The sequence below is a fragment of the Chaetodon trifascialis genome, chromosome 21 (genome assembly GCF_039877785.1).
Source record: "Chaetodon trifascialis isolate fChaTrf1 chromosome 21, fChaTrf1.hap1, whole genome shotgun sequence".
Lineage (NCBI taxonomy): Eukaryota > Metazoa > Chordata > Actinopteri > Chaetodontiformes > Chaetodontidae > Chaetodon > Chaetodon trifascialis.
Window position 1 is genome coordinate 14,033,508 of NC_092076.1, and position 21,704 is coordinate 14,055,211.

Sequence of the window (21,704 nt, forward strand, 5' to 3'; positions counted from 1 at the left end):
AGTTTATACGGACATTAAATTTATCTGAGCAGAATATGCACATATGATTAATTATGACAGACATAGAAATATTTTTGCCTTGTTTGAGTTTTAATTCAGAAATAACTTTAACATGTATTGCTTGTAATAGATGGAAAGACAACAAACATGAATGGCGTTCTTTTAATAACTTTGATTAAGCTCAATTGAAAAAAACAACAAACTTCAGCTTTATGCATGAACTTTGGGACTGGATGAGAATGCAGTCCACTTTTCTGTTAAAATCTTTGTGGAAACAGAATTGAGCAGTTGCAATGACACTGATGACGAGGCTTTCTGTGTGCAGCATTCAATCTTTCACCTCATTACCACAGAACATTTGAACGAACTATGTTTCACCTCCTCGCCATTAGCAAAAACTACACACAGCACAGTTAGTATGAATAAAATGCTGTTATGATCGCATTTGCACTTCTCCAGTATTCAAACATCGCACACAGAGAAAGCAGGCGTGGAATTAACATTCCAGCACCAAACAGACAACAACATTAGTCACCATTCTGTTGAAACCATGCACAGTGTCCAAAATGTCACGGATGACTGAGAACTGCCTGGAAACTTGGTGAAGGGCGTCACACTTGGCAGCTGACACACATAAACACTGCAGAAATATAGCCAATGTTTTACTGGGGTGACATGACTCTATAACAGATCACAGACACATCAGCTGTCACTGCTAACTACTACAAGCGTTTGTGTTAGTCTGCGGGGATGTAGAAACGTGGATAAACAGAGGAGCTCGGGGTGTCTCTCAGTCTGAGGTCAGAGTAGCTGTGTGCTCACTAAGAGTTTGATGCTTGAGCTAATCCTTCTCAGTCCTGCATGAGTTTGCTTTTGACAGATGAACTCTCAGAGGAGAGGTGGACAAAAAGAGTTCCAGCAGCAGTTCGTGCCCTCAGCTCATACATGTCGTAGTCATGGGCCCACTCCACATTTCCCCAGCGCTGAATCTGTGCAGGGGAAAAAGAAACATGTTAGAGGATTAAACGGAGAACAGCAAGACTGTCTGCGGGGAGAGTGGCAGATCAACTTTGTCTTTCTCCACTGAAAGCATTATATGCAGTAGTACGAGATCAAAAAGTCATTTGTAGAATTTCTATAAATAAGTAAGAGCAGGACACAGACGAGCAAAGTCAGCATCTACACTACACTGTACATTGTGTGCTACCAGGTTAGGTTTCATGGGAAATATTATGAAAACAGGAGGGCACAGTTCTTTCAGAGTAAACAAAGCAAACCTTTTGGAGCTTGTGGTAATAAAACAAACCCACATGGAGATGAATGTTCGAGGATGGAGTGGCAGAGTGGCACAGTGACACACACACACACACACACACACACACACACACACACACACACACACACACACACACACACACACACACACACACACACACACACACACACACACACACACACACACACACACACACTTTACAAGAGAAGTATCAGGATCTCTGGGTAGTGTGCTCAGAGGAAATGCTAGCACTGTCAATAAAAGTGTCAAAAGCATCTTGACCAAGGTTTTGTGTTTATGGTTATTATGAGAAACAAACATGCTAATGCTATCTAATGGAAAACCCACACTGCTACTCTCGTACCTGGTATTCTTCTTCCAGTCTGGACAGCAGCACAGCCTGTTCCACACTGAGATGTCTGTCAATCATCCCCATCGACAGCACAACAGACTTCAGCTGCGTGATCACATACTCGAGGCCTGCACAGGAAAAAACCACATTACTCTCTGTCTCTGTCCTACTGCTATTTCAGCTTCTTACAGTATGTTTACCCAAGCAATAGGATTAAATATCCCAACTATTACACTACACCATTTACCTGCCAATTTCCTCATTTTTTAAAGTGTACAACTTGCTGTTACCACATAACCAGGCTTATCTTGGACTGGTTTGGAGATGTGTTACCTGTCAGGGACCAGAAGTTGTAAGAATTCAGGTGTTGCCGGAATGTGTCCTTGGTTGCCTCTGGGATCTCGGGACCCAAAATGCTGGATGAGGAGCCAATAGTGACATTATATCTGAAATTGAATTGTGGGAGATAGAGACTATTAGGAGAGAGCTTAATAAAGTAGCTTAATTTACAAGGGCTGGATCACCATTTGGGGGTGTTTAGTTCCAGTCAATGTCCATGACTATGAAAAAAGCTAATGCTGCTGTTACCTGTTCTCAATCCATTGCAGCACAGGGTCCCACTCGTTCTTCTGTAGCTCAACCAAACCATAGGGTTCATCTACTCTGTAACTGCACAAATCGTAAACACCATGAACATTCAAAAAGAGGAAACACTGTGCATATTCCTGCTCTGCAAAAACAAGCTGTTACGACATCTGAATATGCTGCTGAGTGTGAAAGATGTCAGGCATTTGGCAAGTTTTAGGACATGAAAAGTAAACAAAAGGAACTGAACATATTTGCTATGCCTTTCAGTGAGGAACCAGCTGACAACCTACAACACAAAGCTTTAGAGCAACAACCTAAAAGCAGATCTTTTCAAAACTGACCCTTATAAAGACTCGGTTCTGCTCAAGACTGACTGACCCAGACCTGGAAAAGCAGCTGTAAGTAGCATCATCATCTCTACCATTGGACATCAGACGCATCGCCAAGGAGAGGCAGTTACTGCCATCGCAGAGGTCAGTGTGATATATTCAATAATTTAGTATGGACCTTGAGGGCTGTTATAAAAAGTGTAATGGCCCTTGATTGGAAAAAGGTTCTCCACTCCTGCTGAAGTTTAACAAGCTTGTCCAAATGCAGGACAGTATTTTCTCTGCAGCAATCAAGTTCAGGATAAAATGATTAGTTAAATTCATCCTACTGTTGCTGTCACTGTGTTGATTTTCTATGTCTGTCACAAACAGAGTTTTTAATTGAAAGAGCGTCCCATCATTGAGACAATGGACATTTAATATCCGCTTTGTCATTGTGTTGATCTCTCTTTTGCTTTCATTAAATGCAATGATGTCTAAACAAATCATAATAGTAAAGCCCTGTTTTTAAAAGGATTCATTCCATAAAAGGTTACGGCCGATAAGTAACTAAGAATTATACCAGACAGTATCAGTCTCCAGGAACTTCAGGGCAGCACTGATCATTTGGTCCTTGTTACGCTGGGTGGGATTGTCCAGAGCTGTGTTGCACAGTGTCGTCTGCAGGGGGAGCGTACAAACACTGTCAGTCAGTTCCATTTTTAGTTAAACATCTTTTACTAGTGGCATGAAAAATCAAAAACTCCACTGTAATGCATCAATCATAATAAATGCATCAATAAAAGATCTGGGATGCAGCTGCTCATCCTGTAATCTATGTTTCTTTCTGTCTCATACGTTTATAGTAAATGGGGGCTTCTCATATATTTTGAAAACCACGAGCTAGCTTTCTCACCTTCCCATCTGAAGAACTGTCAAACTACCATGTGGCATACAGCAGGGAGTTCCACATGTACATTATTGTGTACGTACAGTAAATGAAACACACATTAAAAACATTAAAATTGCTGTTTTAACATTCACTCAGAATCTCATCTGCTATATATCAAGCAACCCTGAATCTGGTCTGATCCCAAGGATACAAAAATTCTGCTTTAAACCCCTGCAATTCCTGGTCAAAGGTCATACCAGGTGCATGGTGTAGAATTTGAGTGTGTCCCTTTGAGCATCCCACTCAGTTGCCACTGCGATGGCCAGGGCTTCATTTGGTACAGTGAACAGCTTCCCTCCAGGAGTTTTCAGTTTCCTTCTGTCTAGGTTTATCTCATATAAACCACCTACATGGAAAGTGACATTATTCATTTAGCAGAAGAGTTACACAAATATCGAGAAGGACCAGTTGGTTAAGTCATTACATCTCGATCAAAAACATTAAAAGTGTACTGATTACCGGAAGAGAGAGCTAGGAGAGACATCTTCCATAGTAGAGAGCACCTTTTCATCTCAAAACTAAGTTAGCATCCCCATTCACAGAAGTATTTGGGAGTCGGGGTTATATCACTAGTGCCATTTGACACTTACCTTCACCTTGGGATATACTGACATCTTGATAAAACCTTTTTCTTTCTGGAAACAGCAGAAAACATTACACCAGTCAGCACTCGGTCAGCAAGGTTAAGTTATGCAAATGATTTGTATTTGAGTTTTTATCCACATGGATTATGTATCTTACCTGCTGCGGCTGTGGAGTATTTCGATGCAAACCCAAAGTTTTGACTTCTTGGGCACACTTTACTGAGTGAAAGGATATTTCGAAACGGACTCTGAAGTCTAACAAGGCTCCTTAACATAGCGGCAGTTATGTGAAGATGTAATGTTTTGAAGAAAGGCTAGCTGATAAGCTAACTACCTGTGTTGGCTAAGCTATCTATTTATGGCCGCAATTCATTAGTTAATTGGATGCAACATATCTATACGAGTGGTTGTTTTCCATAATAGCATTAATTCTCGTTTATACTGTACGGGCTAACGGCGAAAGTCGTTATATCTCCAGTTATTGCCGCACATTTCTTGGTCAGCTGTCACATAGCAGCTCCGGCGTTCAAAAGCACGCGTGTGACCTTCTGTGTACAGCGGAGACCGTCACAAATACTTTTGATACTTGGGAAATGTAGTTTTATAAGTGCTTCTTCCTGCCCTTACACAACAGGAAAAAAACTACACCCAAATATTCCCATAAAGCCTTCCGCAAGTCCAACCAATGAGCGTTGATGGTCTTAGAAAAGTGAACTCAGTTGGCCAATGAGAAGGAAGGATTCTGCTGCCCACAGCGCCGCGTCGAAGTCCAGTTACTTTGGTGGCAGCTTGGTGCCCGGTAAACGGAACCGTGGAGGAATCCGGGGGGGAATTGAATGTTGGTGGACTTCTTTCGTCCTCCCCCACCTCTTTGTAGACGCCGACAGAGTCCATCGCCCAGACGGCAATTGCCCGCGGTCGGTGCCTGCCCAGCGAAGCGGGAGCCATGCCTGTCCCCGCTGGATACATCAGCGACTCCACTGCCGCGGCCTTCGCATCCTCGGCCTCGCTTATGCCGCCGCCGCCGATAAACACCCAGCAGCCCGGCGTAGTCACCTCGCTGCTGTACAGCGGCTCCAAGTTCAGGGGCCACCAGAAGAGCAAAGGGAACTCGTACGACGTTGAGGTTGTTTTGCAGGTGGGACTGTGAGGACAATATTTCACTATTTAGGCGAGCTGTCAGGGGCTTTTGGTGATCTGTCACACGGGCGGATTGATGATTGACAGCTGGAAAATCAATGAGCCCCGGCCTGTCGCCGAGTAACTCGCCTAGCTAGTTGTGGATGTAGCAGTGGCTTCGACTGCTTACTTGAAACCTATCTCAAGTAATTAGAAGCATTTTATGTAATGTTGTTATCAAAGATACAGTTTAATAGAGGTTAGCTCATTTCCACAGGAAGACTCTTTCAAACCTGCACGGTTACGGCTATTTCGATGTAGGGGATATTAGATAGTAATTCATAATATCATCCCCACTTGTCACTTCAGTGCAGAAGAAGATCGGTAATACTGATAAATAGCGTTTCTTGTGTTTTGTTTTTAAGCATGTCACCATGGAGGATTCCTACTTGTGTGGCTACCTGAAGATAAAAGGACTGACTGAGGTGAGTGATTCACTGTATTAAACCACAAACGTGAATAATTTAAGATTGGTCTGGCCACTGCTCATTATGTTTGCATCCTTTTTAAGGGACTGGTGCAGTCTAGCTGCTGGCTTTTCCATTCTAGAGGATGTCATGTAGCTAACACACAAACCAGTAAACACACAGAACATGACAGAAAACCTTTTCTGAAGCAGAGGTGTGATCGTGATCAAAGCACACAAGCAAAATTAATACAAATCGATTGCTTTAAGTTTTTTTTTTTTTTTGGCAATTGCATACATATAGTCTGAATTCAGCGACTGAAGATAAACCGTGAACATCAGTCAGAAGTCATTTGTTCTGGAATGAAAACACTGAAGTGTCAGACTTATTATTGGGTGCGACATTCTTTCACTTACAAAGAGAAGAAAAGACAAAGCAGCTTGTATCAGGTCGGCTGCACCTCAGTAAACAAAACATCACTGTGCCCCTGCTGCGTTCGCTGTCGCAGGAATACCCAACGCTGACCACGTTCTTCGCTGGAGAGATCATCAGCAGGAAGCGGCCGTTCCTCACCCGGAAATGGGATGCAGATGAGGATGTGGACCGTAAGCACTGGGTAAGAGCGCTCATTCGAAATCTACACGAGTGCTCTGCTCCAGGCTGCTTCGCTGTGAATTAATGCTTTTATTTTCTGTGTCAAGGGCAAGTTCCAGGCCTTCTACCAGTACGCAAAGACGTTCAACTCGGATGATTTTGACTACGAGGATCTGAAGAACTCTGACTACATTTTCATGAGGTGGAAGGTAAGGCGCTGCCTAAACTGAGCCTGACCGCATGTTGTTGTGAGTCACCTCTGAACTGCAGCTTCTGCTGTTTCTCACCCTGTCCGTCGGCCTCAGGAGCAGTTCCTGGTCCCTGACCACACAATCAAAGACATCAGCGGAGCTTCCTTCGCTGGATTCTACTACATCTGCTTCCAGAAATCCACAGCAACGATCGAGGGCTACTACTACCACAGGAGCTCTGAATGGTAATGCAGCACAACGCTAGTTATTGTGAAGGGGAGTTGAGTCATTTTTACGAATCAGCAGACTAGGGAACGGCTGCTGGATCGAATCCCAGACCAGCTTGAAGAAGTTTCCAGATTTCTAACAGCTTCTGTCGAGGTGCCCTGAATTCTTAATTTCTCCATGGGAGCTGCTACGATGATTAGTAGATGAATGTGGCTTTTCCCAACAGCTCCAGCTCAGGCTGCGTGTAACCTTATACGGATGGAGCACAACAGTCCCAGCCGCAGTTTGTTGCATTTGATTTATACGGTCGCACCGCCTGGTTATGAGCAAACCGAGGCCAGATTGCACTCTATCTTTAGTGTTTTCGTTTTTATTTGACATTCTTTGGCATTTCTTTCGACTCCCTTTGCACATAATAGTTTCGCTATTGTTACAAACGCCCTCTGATTTCATTCCATTCAGTTTTTTTCTCTCCTCCTCTTGACCGAATACTTGGAAGCTGTTTTGTTTTCCTCTCCGATCGCGGAAAATCTCTACTACTTTATGCTATTTTTCAAAAGGGGATTAACAGCCAGCGCCTCTGCAGTACTCCTGTAACATTAGTGTTAAGCATTATTGTGAGGACAGAGAAGAGAATTCACTGCAGACTGAACGCTGTTATGGACTTCTCAGTAGTTTGTTCATAGGATCGATCTGTGCTGCTTTTTAGCACCTCTGCTGTGAACCGTGCAAAATCACAGATGGAGAAAAAGCTGAATATGAGCATCAGTCCAAACTGTGGTTTGTCCTCATTTCATCCTCTGCTATAATTAACGATTGGCTTTCAGATGTCAACATCCATCTTTTTTTATTCTTGTAAGCCCTTTCATTTGGGGTTGTTTTTGACAAACTGGACCTCATGCAGTTCAGTTCAAACCATCTCTTGTTGTGATGTCGATTCTTTTCAGATAAAGCGATGGTTTAAGTATCATCATTGTTTGAAAAACTTCTCTCAGTTGTAATACTTAAGATTAAAGTCCTGTGCAGCAACTACAGTGCGCTACAGCAAACACTTATCCAGCTACAGAAATAACACAGAGGAGCAGCTGGTGTATCCGTTTACTGTGCAGCCAAACAAGCTCACATTGTTTTAATAAATATGTCAGCACTCTTTCCATCGTACTATGGGTGCGATCGGATCTCATGCTGCAGGTGGTGCAAGTAGTTTTGTCCCATAGCAGCACAGCAGTAAATGCTGATGTTTCCTGTGCTGTCTTCACAATAAAGTCCTTCCCGTGTTTGGCCACTTGCGCGGCTTTAATGTGAAGCCGTGGCAGTCGGATGTTCTGCTTGCATTTGCAGTACGATTTGTTGAAAAGAGAGCAAACATATCAGTGAGGCAGAAAATACATTTGATTACATGCACACTGTGAACAGGAGAAGGGAGTCTGAATCCAGTGTGTGCGTGGCGGACTCCACCATGAATGATGGAAACTAATACATATGGAGGCAGGTGCTGAATGTAAACACATTGAAGGGCTGTTGAAAAAACTACTGACTGAAAATAAGGGTTTGATTTCATTAAATTAAGTCATATAAACCACTGAAAACATGTCATTCTAGCCCATTAAAGGTTGATGTTTTTAGACATGCGTGGTTTTCACAGGACAGTGACCTCATGCAGCCTCGATGAACAGGGCCTTTACATTTTGTGCATGCTTTTTCTGGGAGCTTGTGATTACACGTGATCAGTTTATGACAAAGTTGCCGTGCACATGCTTATCTTTTCTACCTCTGACACACAGTGTACACATTCTCTAACACGCACTGGGTTGACTCTGCAGGTACCAGTCTCTAAACCTCACCCACGTTCCCGAGCACAGCGCAGCCATCTATGAGTTCCGGTGACATCGGCCGGCATCGTGGATCTTTTTTTGTTGATGGACAGAGACTTAAAGCAAAGCAGAGGTCTGCGGATGCAACCGAGGAGGAAAAGGAGAACGACCCGGGGGTGAGAATTTGGGCTTTGAACAAGTGCAAACTCTTACATGCTCCCGATAAGCGGACGGGATGTGGGACAGATGAATGTACGGACGAGATGAGAAGAAAGGAAGGCAGAGAGTGCAGCTCTGCTCCCAGACCCGGGGCTTGTAAAGTTCAAACCAGCAGCTGAGACTGTGTGTGGCTCACATAGTGTACCCCGTTCTTCATTTGTTTTAACGTCTGGTTCTGAGAACGCTTGGTGCAGCATCTCGAGACACTTTATAAGCCGAGCGGGGAATTCCCCTTCCTCTTGTCTTGCAAATGTTTCCAGCTTCCACCCGGGCCGATGCGGCGCGAGCGACATAAACACATTTGACTGCGTGTTGGACAAGGACTCCTCTGAGGCGTCTGCGCTTGTAAACACAATCTCTGAAGAGCTAGAAGTCTGCGCAGGCGGAAAGGAAGAGCGAGGTTTGGATTGATTGGAGCTTTAATCAGCCCATAAGCTAGAATGACAGTATTTTTTTAAAGCTAAGCTGGTTCTTTGTTTGCCCGCCAAGAGGATATTTTGCTATTTTACCCTAAACGATGGACGCAGAGTGGCACTTTTAAAGAGCGATGTGAGTGACACACAAAACGAGCTTTTCCCCTGTGCTCATGCAGCTGCTTGGGAGATTATTACCACATGTGATTGCTGTGGATCTTGTTCTATTGAGTTACATTTGCACAAAGATGGACTGTATGTTACTAACGCTTGCCGTCAGGATTTTACACTCACATGCCCGAGTATACACACATCAAGGTGGTACGTCAAGCTTTTCGACTGTGTGGGGGGGTTCAGAGCCAAAACAATCACATACAAGTATTCAAAAAGAGAGTATTTTTACCTTGCACTCTGCATTAAACAAAGAGCTTTTTATTCCCTCATGTATCATTTTAAATTAAGATCCCCCACCATCCCCACATGTATGTCTCCTCGACTATGCAACACTCTCAACGCAGCACTCTCCAAACTTAAAACCTTCAGTTATCAGAGACAGAATTTTATTCTATCCTTAGAGTATATGAAATGAACAGAATCTATCTTCACTAAAGGAAATATTTTTGTTAAATTGCCTATGAAAATACTCCCTCAATCATGTTCCCTTCCCACGTGATGGTGCCATGTTTCTAAAGCTTATCAGAGTTGTATTATAACAGATCCGAAGTGTGTTTGTTTGAGAATAAGTCTGGATTTGATTGATGGTGTGACTGTAAAGAACGGATTATGGAGTTTAAAAAAGCATAACAAAACACCTTTCACTGTGTCTTGCCTGTTTGACCACTGCGCTATGAATATCATGAATACTCAAGTTATATGCTTGTTTTCAAGACTTAAACTGTGAATTGCGCACAGTTAAATCAAAATTCAAGGTGTGTCAACACTGATAAAAATATTAATAATAAACTTCATATATTTCCATGCTGAAACAGTTCTAATGCTGCTCCTGGCTGAACATTTGAAAAGTCACTCTCTACCCTGCACTGCCCTCTGCTGTGTTAAAACATTTCACACAGTCGTTTTGTTTTTCTATAATAGAGAGTTATCAGAATAAGATTATTACTCCTGTTTCAGACAGAAGAAGCATGCACTTAAATGCCTCTTAAAAGCACAGTACAACTATGATTCTTATCGTTATTAAATCTTGTGTCTTTTTACAACAATTAGGGTTGTGCAAATAAAGCATGAAGCATTACTGGCAGCAGCACAGCAGATGTAGCAATAAGGAAATGGACATTGAACAAATCATCCTTGAAAGCCCACAGAGCAAAGCCGTTGAGGACAAAACAACCAAAAGTAAGAGTGTGCAGCTGTGCTTGAAGCCTTGTGAGGCTTCATTTAGTTACCCAGTGAGCAAAATGCTAATGTTAGCATGTTAGCATGCTGATGTTGCATGGTTCGATCCCTGCCTCCTCCAGACTTCATGTCAAAGTGTCCCTGGCTGCTGATGCTGAATTGCTCCTGATGGCTGTGCTGTTGGTGTGTGAATAGGTGAGTGTGATGAGCCATAAAGCCGTTTGATAGACTAGAAAAGCACTTTATAAATACAGTCGATTTACCATTACTCAGTTTAATTCAATATTCCTTTATTCGTCCCACGAGGAGAAATTCCAAAAGTTTCCAAATTCCAAAATTACTGTCAAAATTTAAACTTGAGCCTGACAATAATGCCAGATAAAAAGTCAGGGCATCTGTGATTTCAGTTCATCCTGAGAAGAATACACAGTAAATGTATAAATAGAAATGTGTGGAGCTGTTTTCATGACAATCCATCCACACATCTACCTCATGGTGGTGCTACAGGAAAAGCCAAATGATAACTGAAGTGCCAATCCAGTAGATTGTGAGATATTTAGGAGAATAAGTGACAACCTAATAGATTAAAAATCAGGGAACTAACAAAGTCGTTCTCTCATCTGTCTCAGATTTTTCCTTTTCGTCGGTTCACACTCAGAGTGCTGGAACGCAGACTGGAACTATCTTTGCTCTACATTTTAGTGTAGGTTTATTCTCTGTGCTGCAAGGTGACCAGGACATATCAGGCTTAACATATCAGGTTTAACCCGACATTATTTGACTTGGCTTAGATTTTCAAGGCTTGGTCAGACTGATAAAAAGCACATGCATCTGGTAATAATGTCAGCAGGTTTGCAGATGTAAGCTATTAAAGCTGACCTGGCAGCAGCCGAACAATGCAGAACAAATATTTTTGGTATCAGTTTCAACAGCCAGTATTAATACACAAAACAAAAAGATGTGACTCATTCAAGATAACTATAAGCTAAAAGCTTAAAGAGGTCAGAGCATATGCAAGGAAACTGCAGTTGCTTTTCCCAAGCTTGCACAATTACAAGTCAAAGGGAATCATATGGGATCGTCACGCCAGTTCCTGTAAATTGGCAACTGATAGTAGTTCAACATTCTTTCATCATAACCACAAGTGACACTGTGCTTTTGTGCCCGTGCTTATTTATAGCTGTGGTATGGCAAATTATCCTTTACTTCCTCAAGTCATGGAAAATGTTATAACTTGCATAACTTCTCAGTTACAACCACGATTTCCGGATGACTGCAATTTGCAGTCCTTTCACTTTTGCCCTCTTGGTATTGTTAAGTCAGATTTTCAGTTTGTCCAATACTTTGGTTACTAAAGACATTCCCATCAGCCTCGGCTGTTGCCTCAGCAGTCTGTAATGTTGATTAGCAAATGTTAGCATACTAGCATGCAAAATGAAGATGGCAAACTTCATGTCCACAAAAAGAAGAAGAATGAAATCTCAAAGAAGTCGAGGCACAGAAACATAACACCCATAACACCCAGCATGTTAGCATTGTCACGTTAGCGTTTAGCTAAGCAACCTCACATGCATGTTAGCATGGCTGGAAAGTCTTGTTAGGTTTTACTTCACAAGTTTTCCCAGAAGAATTTCATTATTGCAATCATGTAACTCAGAATGCAGTGTGTGTTTCATCATTTCAGGTTTCTGCTCAGCTGTGACCCAGATCAATCAATGAAATCAAAGAGTTGGACTTTCACAACAGCGGGTTAATCCCTGCTAAGTGGAAGGAAGGACTGTAAAGTGCATGTGTGTTAGTTGTACAAATAAAGTGACTCATCAATGCCCTCCTTGTGACATCATGCATCTGCGTTACCCTTCAATTGTACATGGTACGAAAACCTGTAAGCGTGCATGTCGTCTCATAGGGGTGAAACATCACAGTTTCATCTTTTTCAAGCAGTGGTCACAAACATCAGCTCCCTTTCCCTTTAAAACCCATTACAAATTGCATTACAAATGCCTAAAAAGGGGAAGAAAATGACAAAATATAAAGGCAACATAACACCTCCATAGAGGACATTGTGAGAGCTTCTGGTTGGCTTTAGTTGGTAACTTATATGTACTGTATGCAGTAGATATACAATAAGTTTCCATGTGAGCAGGGTAGACAGGTCTTGTTGCATTGCAGTGGTGAGCCAGCTCACAAAAGACTAGCTGTTCTGATCGGTGTTCCAGCCTTTTCCAAAGATGTCCAGATCAGATTTAATGTCAAAGAAACTAAGTCATAAAGTGTCAAATGTGCTGCATGAATAAATGACAGAACACACCCTGTAAGCATAACTGTTATTCCCACCTTTGCCACCATAGTACTGCTCACAGCTGTATTAGCATTTTATTTGCTTGTTCTTTTAATGAGTGTAGTATCTGTATGTGTAATAAAAAATAGTTAATGCAGCTCGTGTATTGCCTGGGCCCTGCTGCTAGTATGATCTACCCTCTGTGCCTCGATCATCGTGCCTCAACTGCACCAGTGCTCAAAGTGCGCTTGAAGGACATTTACTGTATTGAAGTTAATCCAGCATGTTGGACTTCTTCATGCACAGGAACCAGAGTTTAGGTGATATGGATGCTTTCCACTTTGTGTTTAAGCTCTGATGGAACTGAAACACATCCCACCAGCTGCTTAGCTGCCCAATGAAAGTGTCCAAAACACCTCTAAATCAACTAACCAGCCAGGTCAGACTTGACCAGCTTCGTTAGTCTAAGCTGGTTTTCCCAGTATAGGGTCATTACAGAGGTTCATGGTGTCACACACAGAAAAAAAAAAACGCACCTGAGAGGTTGCACAACACAAAAAAACAATGGTTTGGCAGAAGAATAGATCCTCTGATGTCTGATTAAGACTCTCAAGACTCATACCAGAGAGTAGAAATATGACAAAAATAAAACAAAGAATTAAAAACAACCCCATTAGTCACATGATAAATTTCAGCTGTCTATTATATTTTGGGTGACTCAAAGGGTGTGTCAGGTGCAACCAGTGCAAGCAAACACCCTGGCTGCTTTTGTGCACGCGTGGCATTATCTCTGGACAAAACACAAGATTTACTGGCACTGGCTGTAGAAATACAGTCACCGTTTGTTAATGACTGCACAGCTTCCGTCTACTTGTGATGGCCACTTATCTACTGACTCCACCTTCTTCCACGCTGGCTAGCGGATAACCTTCGGCCTGGTCAAGAAGGACGCTACTATGGAAGTGTAACTCGGAAGAAATTTTTATTTACTAAAATAACATCAATAAACAGCTTTCATATCAGCAGCATGTCGTTTGGTGTCAAGTTCACATCTGCAACTTCCTTGTAGAAGATATCCTAAATCTTTGGTGTTTATGGCTCAATGACAGTGTCAGAAATCTCAAATACAAACTGATTCTGCTTTGGTATTTAGATATTTATGTCTGTTTTATCACAGATTGACTGATATAATATCAAATCAAGAATTTCTTCTTTTTTTAAAGTCTTTAAGTCTTCTCCAGTATGTGTCAGACCACATGAAGACCCATTTGCAGTCTCACAATCTCACCTGACAAACATTTACACACTATTTGTAAATGTTTGTCAGGCGCTGTGCTTCCTGTCACGTCCTCACCACTGCTTCTGGGGTTTTACCCTTTGCCTTTTCCTGATCAAGTGCAGTAAAACACAGACATGTTTGTAGATGTAGCTAAAACAACACAAAATACTCATTTCATAAAAGTGTGACAGGGATGACATTTTTGCTTTCTTGTCTTTGTAATTAGAATCACATTTAAATGACAATGGACAAGGTCAGGACACTTCATCTAAAGGATTGGATGATCTGTTCACACTCACGCAGATACAAAGGAGCCTGCCAGGCTAACATGTGCAAGTTTTTATTTCCAGCCAGTGAATTTTGCTATGCGGTAACACTCATATTCCTGTAAATGTTCAGGACAGATAGAGGGAAATGAAAGCTATCAGCGACGCACCTGCAAAATTTCTCTGACATTTCCATTGTCAGTGTCGAGGCAACTCAAACAAAGAAGTGATTGTGAAGACGGTCCAAATCAAACACAATGATGCTCTGTGGCGCTATGTGGAAAATCCTGATGAAAATATGTTGCTTCTTAAACCAGGACGGAAAGCCTTTGTGACAGAGAGAGTTATTAATTCCACCGTGAAATTATTAGCACACAGAGATCCACTGTATAGCTGAACGCCACCTCATGTTTACAAAGACTCATAGAAATCACATTATCTACGAGCCAACAAATGATCTTAAGGAGTACTCCGTGTTCTGCCCTGAGGAATGCACATGTACACCTGACAGAAGACGGAGGACGTCTGAGCAGTCAGCAGGCTGCCAATTCCGTCATCTCTTGCATTTTGCAGACGTGTTAATATTGCGTTTGTATACAGAATTTTGACAGCTGTTCTGGGGCAGTTTTGTTGCAGTGATATGATGGTTTCAGGGGGCTTAATCAACATCAATTAGATGTGTCTAATCAATGGGCCAACAAATGTAGCAACAGTTATAAGTGCAACAGAGGGATTGTTTCCTTTTGCTCAATGTAGGAAATACCGTCTGTTACAACATCAACTAATCAACCATTGTTCATTGTTCTGAGGAGGCATTGCTGCTATGACCTTGTGGTATAAACTCATTCCTTACATTTTTTTTCCATATTTCCAAAAACTATACCTGCACTTTTTAAAAAGATAATACATATAAAGAATAATGATCATATTAGATTATTACTCTTAAGTATGTTTCATAATTCAAACATTTTCAGATCTCTAAGGACTAGACTTTAGATGCTGGTTTAATATCTGGCAGTCTATTCTCACATCACTTAATATTATACAGTCTAATGAAGTTTCTTAATACATTGCATGTGCATATACACTACTTTAATATACTTTAATATGTATTATTTGTACATTATATTTGTGCCTGCTGCTCGAGGAAAAAGGGGCCTTTCTGTGTGGAGTTTGCATGTTCTCCCCGTGCTCACCCGGGGTTTCCTCCGTAATAACCCCCACTAAAAACATGCAAGAAGATCACCACCTGACCAATGGTGACGAGAAGGGATGGGTCCCCAGGCGCGGGCAGCTGGCAGCCCACCGCTCCTGGTCTGCCGCAGAGGATCGACAGACCGAGGATGGGTCAAATGCGGAAAAAATAATTTCACGGAAGCATGGCGTGTGCATGTAGTGTGTGCAACTATGTGTGATAAATAAAGTACATTTCTTCTTCTTCTTTTTCTTCTTCTTCTTATTTGAAACAGAAAGAACTTGAGATGTGGGCAGTTTCAGAGTAGATTAGAGAGAGAGAGAGAAGATTAAAAAATACACTTTTAGAAATGGGCTGCAGTTTGGTGCCTCACCTTATGTGTAAACGACTGTTTTTGGACCGAATGACTGTGTGTTGTGTGCATTTCATTGTGCTGTGTGCCCACGTGCAGCACACGTTATGAGTCTTTCCCTGCTCTTTCTCGTGCCATCAACAGATGCCCGAAAAAATTCAGAGTCACGGTCCTTGTGCTCAGTGTGGGAAACCTCGTGTGGCTTTACTGTCAGGTGTTGACATCTCCTCAGGTCGTACACAAAGCTGGACAGTCCTGACCTTTTACACCACGGCGCTGTGTGTGTGCCCATGTGTGTGTGTGATAGAGCGCTGGCATCACTTCAGACAAGGACTCCATACCCACGTGCATGTGATGAGTGGTTGGGATAACCCCCTCCGACTCTGGCCCTCTCATGCAATCCTCACTTTGAAGAAACACCTGCTCCCCCAAAACATACACGTGCACACCCCTTACCTATGTCGTCAGTCTCAACAGACAAACACATACACACACAGCTCTCCACACTAGTTCCCGATAAGGGATATTGCTGTCAGATGACAAGTGTCAAGTGATGGCACGTGCAAAAAAGTTTTAAATATTGGAGTTGAGGATGCAGGAGATGGCAGGAAGTGACTGAGGAAGACAGGAGCGGCGCCGCTAATGTTGTAATAATGTCTGGAGACAATAGTATGTTTGCTCGCCTCAAAGAAATAGCTTTGTTTTTCGCTGCTGTGTCATGATGAAAAGTTAGTATAGTATACTAAAGGGGTTTGCAGCATTTTGGGAAGCGTACTTACTGGCTGTCTTGCCGAGAGTTATTTGAGAACATCAATAGCACTCTCATGTGTGTCTGCTAAATATGCAGCTGCAGCCAGTAGACCATTAGCTTAGCTTAGCATAAAAACTGGAAACAGAGGAAACAGCTAGCCTGGGTCTGTCCATCCAAACCTGTAAAGTTTACCATTTAACATCTTAGTCTGTATCTTGTTTTTTTTTTTTTTTTAAACTGAAGTGTAAAAATGTCTCATTGTGGTTTCAGAAGAGGTTTTTGTCCTGGACTTCTTCATGGCCACAGGAAGTGACTTCCAATAATAATAACCAGCAGATTGAGTGATAATGGAGAGTCAGGCTAACTGTTTCCTCCTATTGCCAGTATTTATAGCTAACAATTTCCTGGCTGCACGGTGGCTTAATAGTTAGATAAGGCTTTATTTATCCCACACCAGGGAAATTCAATTGTTCCAGCAGCAAAATAAAAAGGAGAGGAACAGAACAAGTCGAACAAAATAGTCAATCAAGAAAAATAAAAATAGTGTACAAATATGACAGTCAATCTTCTCAAGGGTTAATTATGCTACATTCCAACATATCTAACTTTTTCTTTATTTACACTAATACTTAGCTCATACTATGTCTTCTAATGGGTTTACATTAATCAGCAGATGTAACACCACAGGTTTTAAAAAAGCAGAATAATTAGGCTACATCACAATAACTGGAAGATAACACTATTGAAAAATATAACACAAACTAAAGGCTTACCTTACTTATTTCTAAGCTACATCATTGACACTAATAATTGTTATTAGTCAATGAAAAGTCGATGACAAATTTTTTTTTTTTTTTTACACTTTCTTCAGGGTCACATGCCTTTAGATATTCTTGAAATGCCGTTTTCCAGTTCCCTGTATTCTCCTGCAGATCTGCTTGCTGTCAGTCGCGTGTCATTGAGGATCCAGCTCCACCTGTGAGCGCTGCTGCTGCTGCTGCTGCTGCTGACCACACCTCTGGATGCGCGCATCCTTTCCTCCAGCACTCACATGTTTTCCAGTCACGTCCCCGCCCTCCCAGGATGTGAGAGGTATATCTACTGGAGCCGACTGGCCGGAGCTGGCAGAGCAGCGGAGGCAGAGCAGGCAGAGACTGAAGGTCATTAAACAGCCATTCATCCACGCAGCTGAGGCCCTAACCAGAGGAGCGCACGATGGCCGGCGACCAGCGCTTTGTGATCAGCGTCCGCATTATCGGCGCCGTCCACAGGGACGCACCGAAACTCAAGGTGAGTTAATACCTGAATTATGCTTTATTTGATATGTTAGATAACTTTGCTGTGTTTGAGAAAGTGTCTGCTCTCTGATCCTTTATGCTTTTCTCTCTCTCTCTTCACAGGCGTTCATGATATCTGTGTTGTGGTCCGATGAGAGTGAGGTGATTGTCTACAGGTCTTTCCAGGATTTCAAGAAACTTCATGTAAGTGCAGAAAAGCACTTTGTGTACTTACTTAAATTCTGCTGTTTCCATAAAAAATAATTAAAAAAAAATATTTTTTTTTTTTTCAAACAGAGGCAGCTGAAAAAGAGGTTCCCTCAAATGAACCCTCTTCGGAGAAAAGACAGAGTGATCCCCAGATTTAAAGGTAAGATCAACTGTGTGCTCCATCTGATTGATTACAAAGTCTCTTTAAACGCTCTCCTAGCAGCCAGTGATGAACTAAAACAGTTTTGTATCTCTACAAATCATATAGCAAATATTGCTTTACAGATAGATTTCTTATGCTCATCCTCTAATATTAATCTTGAAATCCTCTCCTCTGTCCAGAAAAAGCCAAGGGGAGCAGCCTCCCGCAGAAAGGATCCAATCGATCTGTCCAACGCATGAAGATCCTGGAGAGCTACTGCGACAAACTGTTGAGTTGCAACCAAACTGTGACTCAAAGCTCAGAGGTCATCCAGTTCTTCATACCCAAAGACCACGACCTGCAGTCAGACTTCAGCAAGAACAGGTAGGCTTGGCCATGTCGGTGTCTAGTTTGAATTGTGTGAGAGGTTTGGTGGGAATTCTGTTTTCAACATAGCTTCTCTGTCGTGCAGTGTCATGATCCTGCTGTCTGAGGATCTGCCTGTTGGAGGGGGTAGAGCGACCCAGCAGCCTGGCAGCAGCATCACCCAGCCGTTTGTCACCCTCACTTACCGCTGCGTGGCTGCTTACGAGACAAAAGATACCAAGAATCGTCCATTCAAGGTTGCTGTGGATGAGAAGCTGGATGTCCTGATTAAAGATCCTGCAGGTCAGCGCTTTGGCATTTGCAGACCTCCTCTGAACCCTGAGCTCCCTTCACTCAATTCTGATGTACTTAAAGTTTTATTTGCTCTCCAGGTTGGTGGCTGGTGGAGAATGAGGATAAGCGTTTGGCTTGGTTTCCTGCTCCGTTCCTGGAATTATGGGAAGGAGAGGAAGAGGATGACGCTGGATTCCAGGAAAGAGGTGTGATATTTACTGTTAGTCGCAGTTGAATTGTCAATACTGAAAGAACAGAAACAGAAAGATCTCATTTTGCAGTGGTTAGCCTGACATTGATTTCATTTGGACTCAATAACCCAACACACGCACATCAGATGCACATATTACTGTGAAGCGTAGTTATTACAAACAATCAACACTGGGGAGCACTCTTGAACCAGTTAACATGTATCTGTTGTCCTCTACCAAAGCTCTTTGCTCTCTCTTTTTTGTAAAGCTAATCAGTGCAGCTTTTAGCCCTGCAGTAGTGTCTGCTTCAGTGTTTGAAATTGTTTTCTTGTGACCTTTAGGTGCACTGTACTGCGCCGTGAGGAGTTTCTTGGCTAAGAAGGCTGACGAGGTGTCTGTGCCCATTGGCTCTGTGGTTGAGGTGCTGAGGAAGTCTGACAACGGCTGGTGGCTCATCAGGTATCCCGCTCTTTACTGTCTGCACTGCAAAAATAGAGAATAGGAAAGAGTGTTACCATAATGACTTATGATTTACAGGATGAAATAAATTCCCTTTTCCTTGCCATCCTCTCCTTAGTTTCAATGGCAAGGGAGGTTATGTCCCCTCCATGTACCTGCAACCCTACAACAACCCACGGGTAGGCCTTTACAGCCTGCAGAGAAAGATGCATAGCTCCACTCAGAACCTGGCAACCAGCAGAGAACCTCAGGCTTCATACCCACGCAGCATCAGTGAAGAAAACGGCCCACAGCTGGACTCTGCAGGTCAGTCCAGAGGTGCGCCTGGGCATCTCCACAAGGCCAAATCTCTGGATGCTCTCTCTCAGATCTTGTCACAAACGCAGCTGGAGAGGGACGCCTCCACATCAAACGGCCGCCCACGCTGCAGCAGCAACACAAGCTTCTCTGGCCTCTCCTCAAGCAGTGAATCATCCTCGAGTTTAAAAGAGGAAGAGCAGCAGCAGGAGCAGCAGCAGCCTGATGTCAGTGAGAGCAGCCCCCATCTCAGCCTCTCACACCGCCGCGGCTCCAGCGCAAGTTCCAGCTCTGGGTCTGTCTCATCCAAAGGCAGCGAGACGGCCTCAAATGGTCCCAGAGTACCACCCAGACCCAAAACTGAGGAGATCCTGACCCGCTGCACCACCATGACCCGCAAGGCGGCCCTGGCCACCAAGACCCGACGTCAGATTCAGCCAGAGTCCATCCACAGCCGCTAGAGAATTACACTGTGACACTATGAGTTATAGCCTTAAACACAGCCTCATGTTTATTGCAATCTTTTTAGAAAATATTTAATCTGTTCAACTCCACCGACCCTTCCAGGTCTGTCAGTCAAATGGGTTTTGTCCAGCACTGATCATATCTCTGTCTTAAATTCTTGCAATACTCATAATTGAAGAGATAGCAAGATAACTGTATGCTGAATCCCATACAATGATGTCAAGAAATTGTCATCATCAAATGGAGCACGACATCTGAGGTTTGAATGTTTCACTCAGTATAAGAAGAATGTAGCTTCAGTGAAGCGCTATACACAAGAAAATGTGTGTGACATTTTCATACAGCAATAAAAAAAATGGGTTTTTTTTCTAGTTTTGAGGCCACTTAAGGTGACATTTAAATTGATCATTGGAGTTGAAGGGGTTAAATACCTACACTGACCTGTATTTTATTTACCTCTTTTTGCTCTTTATTACAGTTTTGAACACATAGAAATCAGTGTATGGTTACACGTTATGAACTGTTTGATGCCTGATGAAAAAGCTAACAATAATAATAATAATAATAATAACAAACTTTATTTGTATAGCATACAAAAAATGCCTTTACATAAAAAAGACTTGCAGTGAAGATAAAACAGAAAATAATGTAAAATAAGATGGAGAATTTATGACTACATTATTATGTACCGTGTATTTGCTAGATCATCTCCAGCAGTACTTTAACATTTTATGATGTATTGTATCTTTAAGTCATTTCTCCTATTAGAAATGAAGGTATGGCCTCCAGCAGGTCAGCCTGTTGTAAGCAGCAGCAAACAGCAGTCCAGATTGAGAGCCTGCGTTAAGACCTTTTGACTGACAGCTAAATCAGAGCACTGAGGTCTGATGGGTGTGGTAAGCAAGCTGTCAGCAGAGAGAGAGGGAGGATTTATCAGCGTCCCGCCACACACAGCATGTTCTTATTCAACGATTACGCTCTGTTTCTGTGTTGCCGCTTACTGTGTGTGAATATGTTGTACCTTTATGTGCAGTATCCACTGAAGTATAGCCTGTAAGAGTTCACATGTATGAGTTCATCTCTGTTTCGCAGCAACAGGTCAATAAAATCAACCTCGCACAAAGTAACAAGATGTCCCTCATTCATGAGTGTTTAATAATACTTCTCAGGTATTTCTACATAAAACATGGGGCCACACAGAGAGGCAGTCACACCACCATGTTTATGTTTCTTCAAATATCTGAAGTTTCAATGTACAATTCTGAGCATATGAGAGTCTAATGGTGACAGGAAAATGCACCCTAAAGCATGCTGACGCCACAGTTACAGGCGATGTTTTTTACATTTCTCTTTTTGGTGATGATTGTTTTTGTACTCACGGACATAAAAGCATTAAGATAATACCAATAATAATCTTTATT

The 21,704-nt window shown here is 42.4% G+C and overlaps 2 protein-coding genes across 2 annotated transcripts; one reads left to right on the top strand and one right to left on the bottom strand.

Moving 5' to 3' along the window:
- Positions 1-76: 76 nt before the first annotated feature.
- On the bottom strand, positions 77-4,603 carry atpaf2 (ATP synthase mitochondrial F1 complex assembly factor 2). The gene is made up of 8 exons (XM_070990378.1): positions 4,218-4,603; positions 4,067-4,111; positions 3,674-3,822; positions 3,108-3,205; positions 2,217-2,297; positions 1,962-2,074; positions 1,641-1,756; positions 77-989 (listed from the first exon to the last, which is right to left on the bottom strand). Exons 1-8 carry the CDS (start codon positions 4,333-4,335, stop codon positions 852-854), a joined length of 858 nt encoding a protein of 285 aa, XP_070846479.1. The 5' UTR covers positions 4,336-4,603; the 3' UTR covers positions 77-851.
- Positions 4,604-4,804: 201 nt separating this feature from the next.
- LOC139350047 (uncharacterized) lies at positions 4,805-20,279 on the top strand. The gene is made up of 11 exons (XM_070991139.1): positions 4,805-5,198; positions 5,605-5,664; positions 6,155-6,262; positions 6,348-6,449; positions 6,546-6,676; positions 8,483-8,542; positions 13,222-13,227; positions 18,750-18,880; positions 18,970-19,077; positions 19,404-19,521; positions 19,640-20,279. The coding sequence occupies exons 1-11, from the start codon at positions 5,007-5,009 to the stop codon at positions 20,277-20,279; spliced, it is 1,656 nt and encodes a 551-aa protein (XP_070847240.1). The 5' UTR covers positions 4,805-5,006.
- The last annotated feature ends 1,425 nt before the right edge of the window (positions 20,280-21,704 follow it).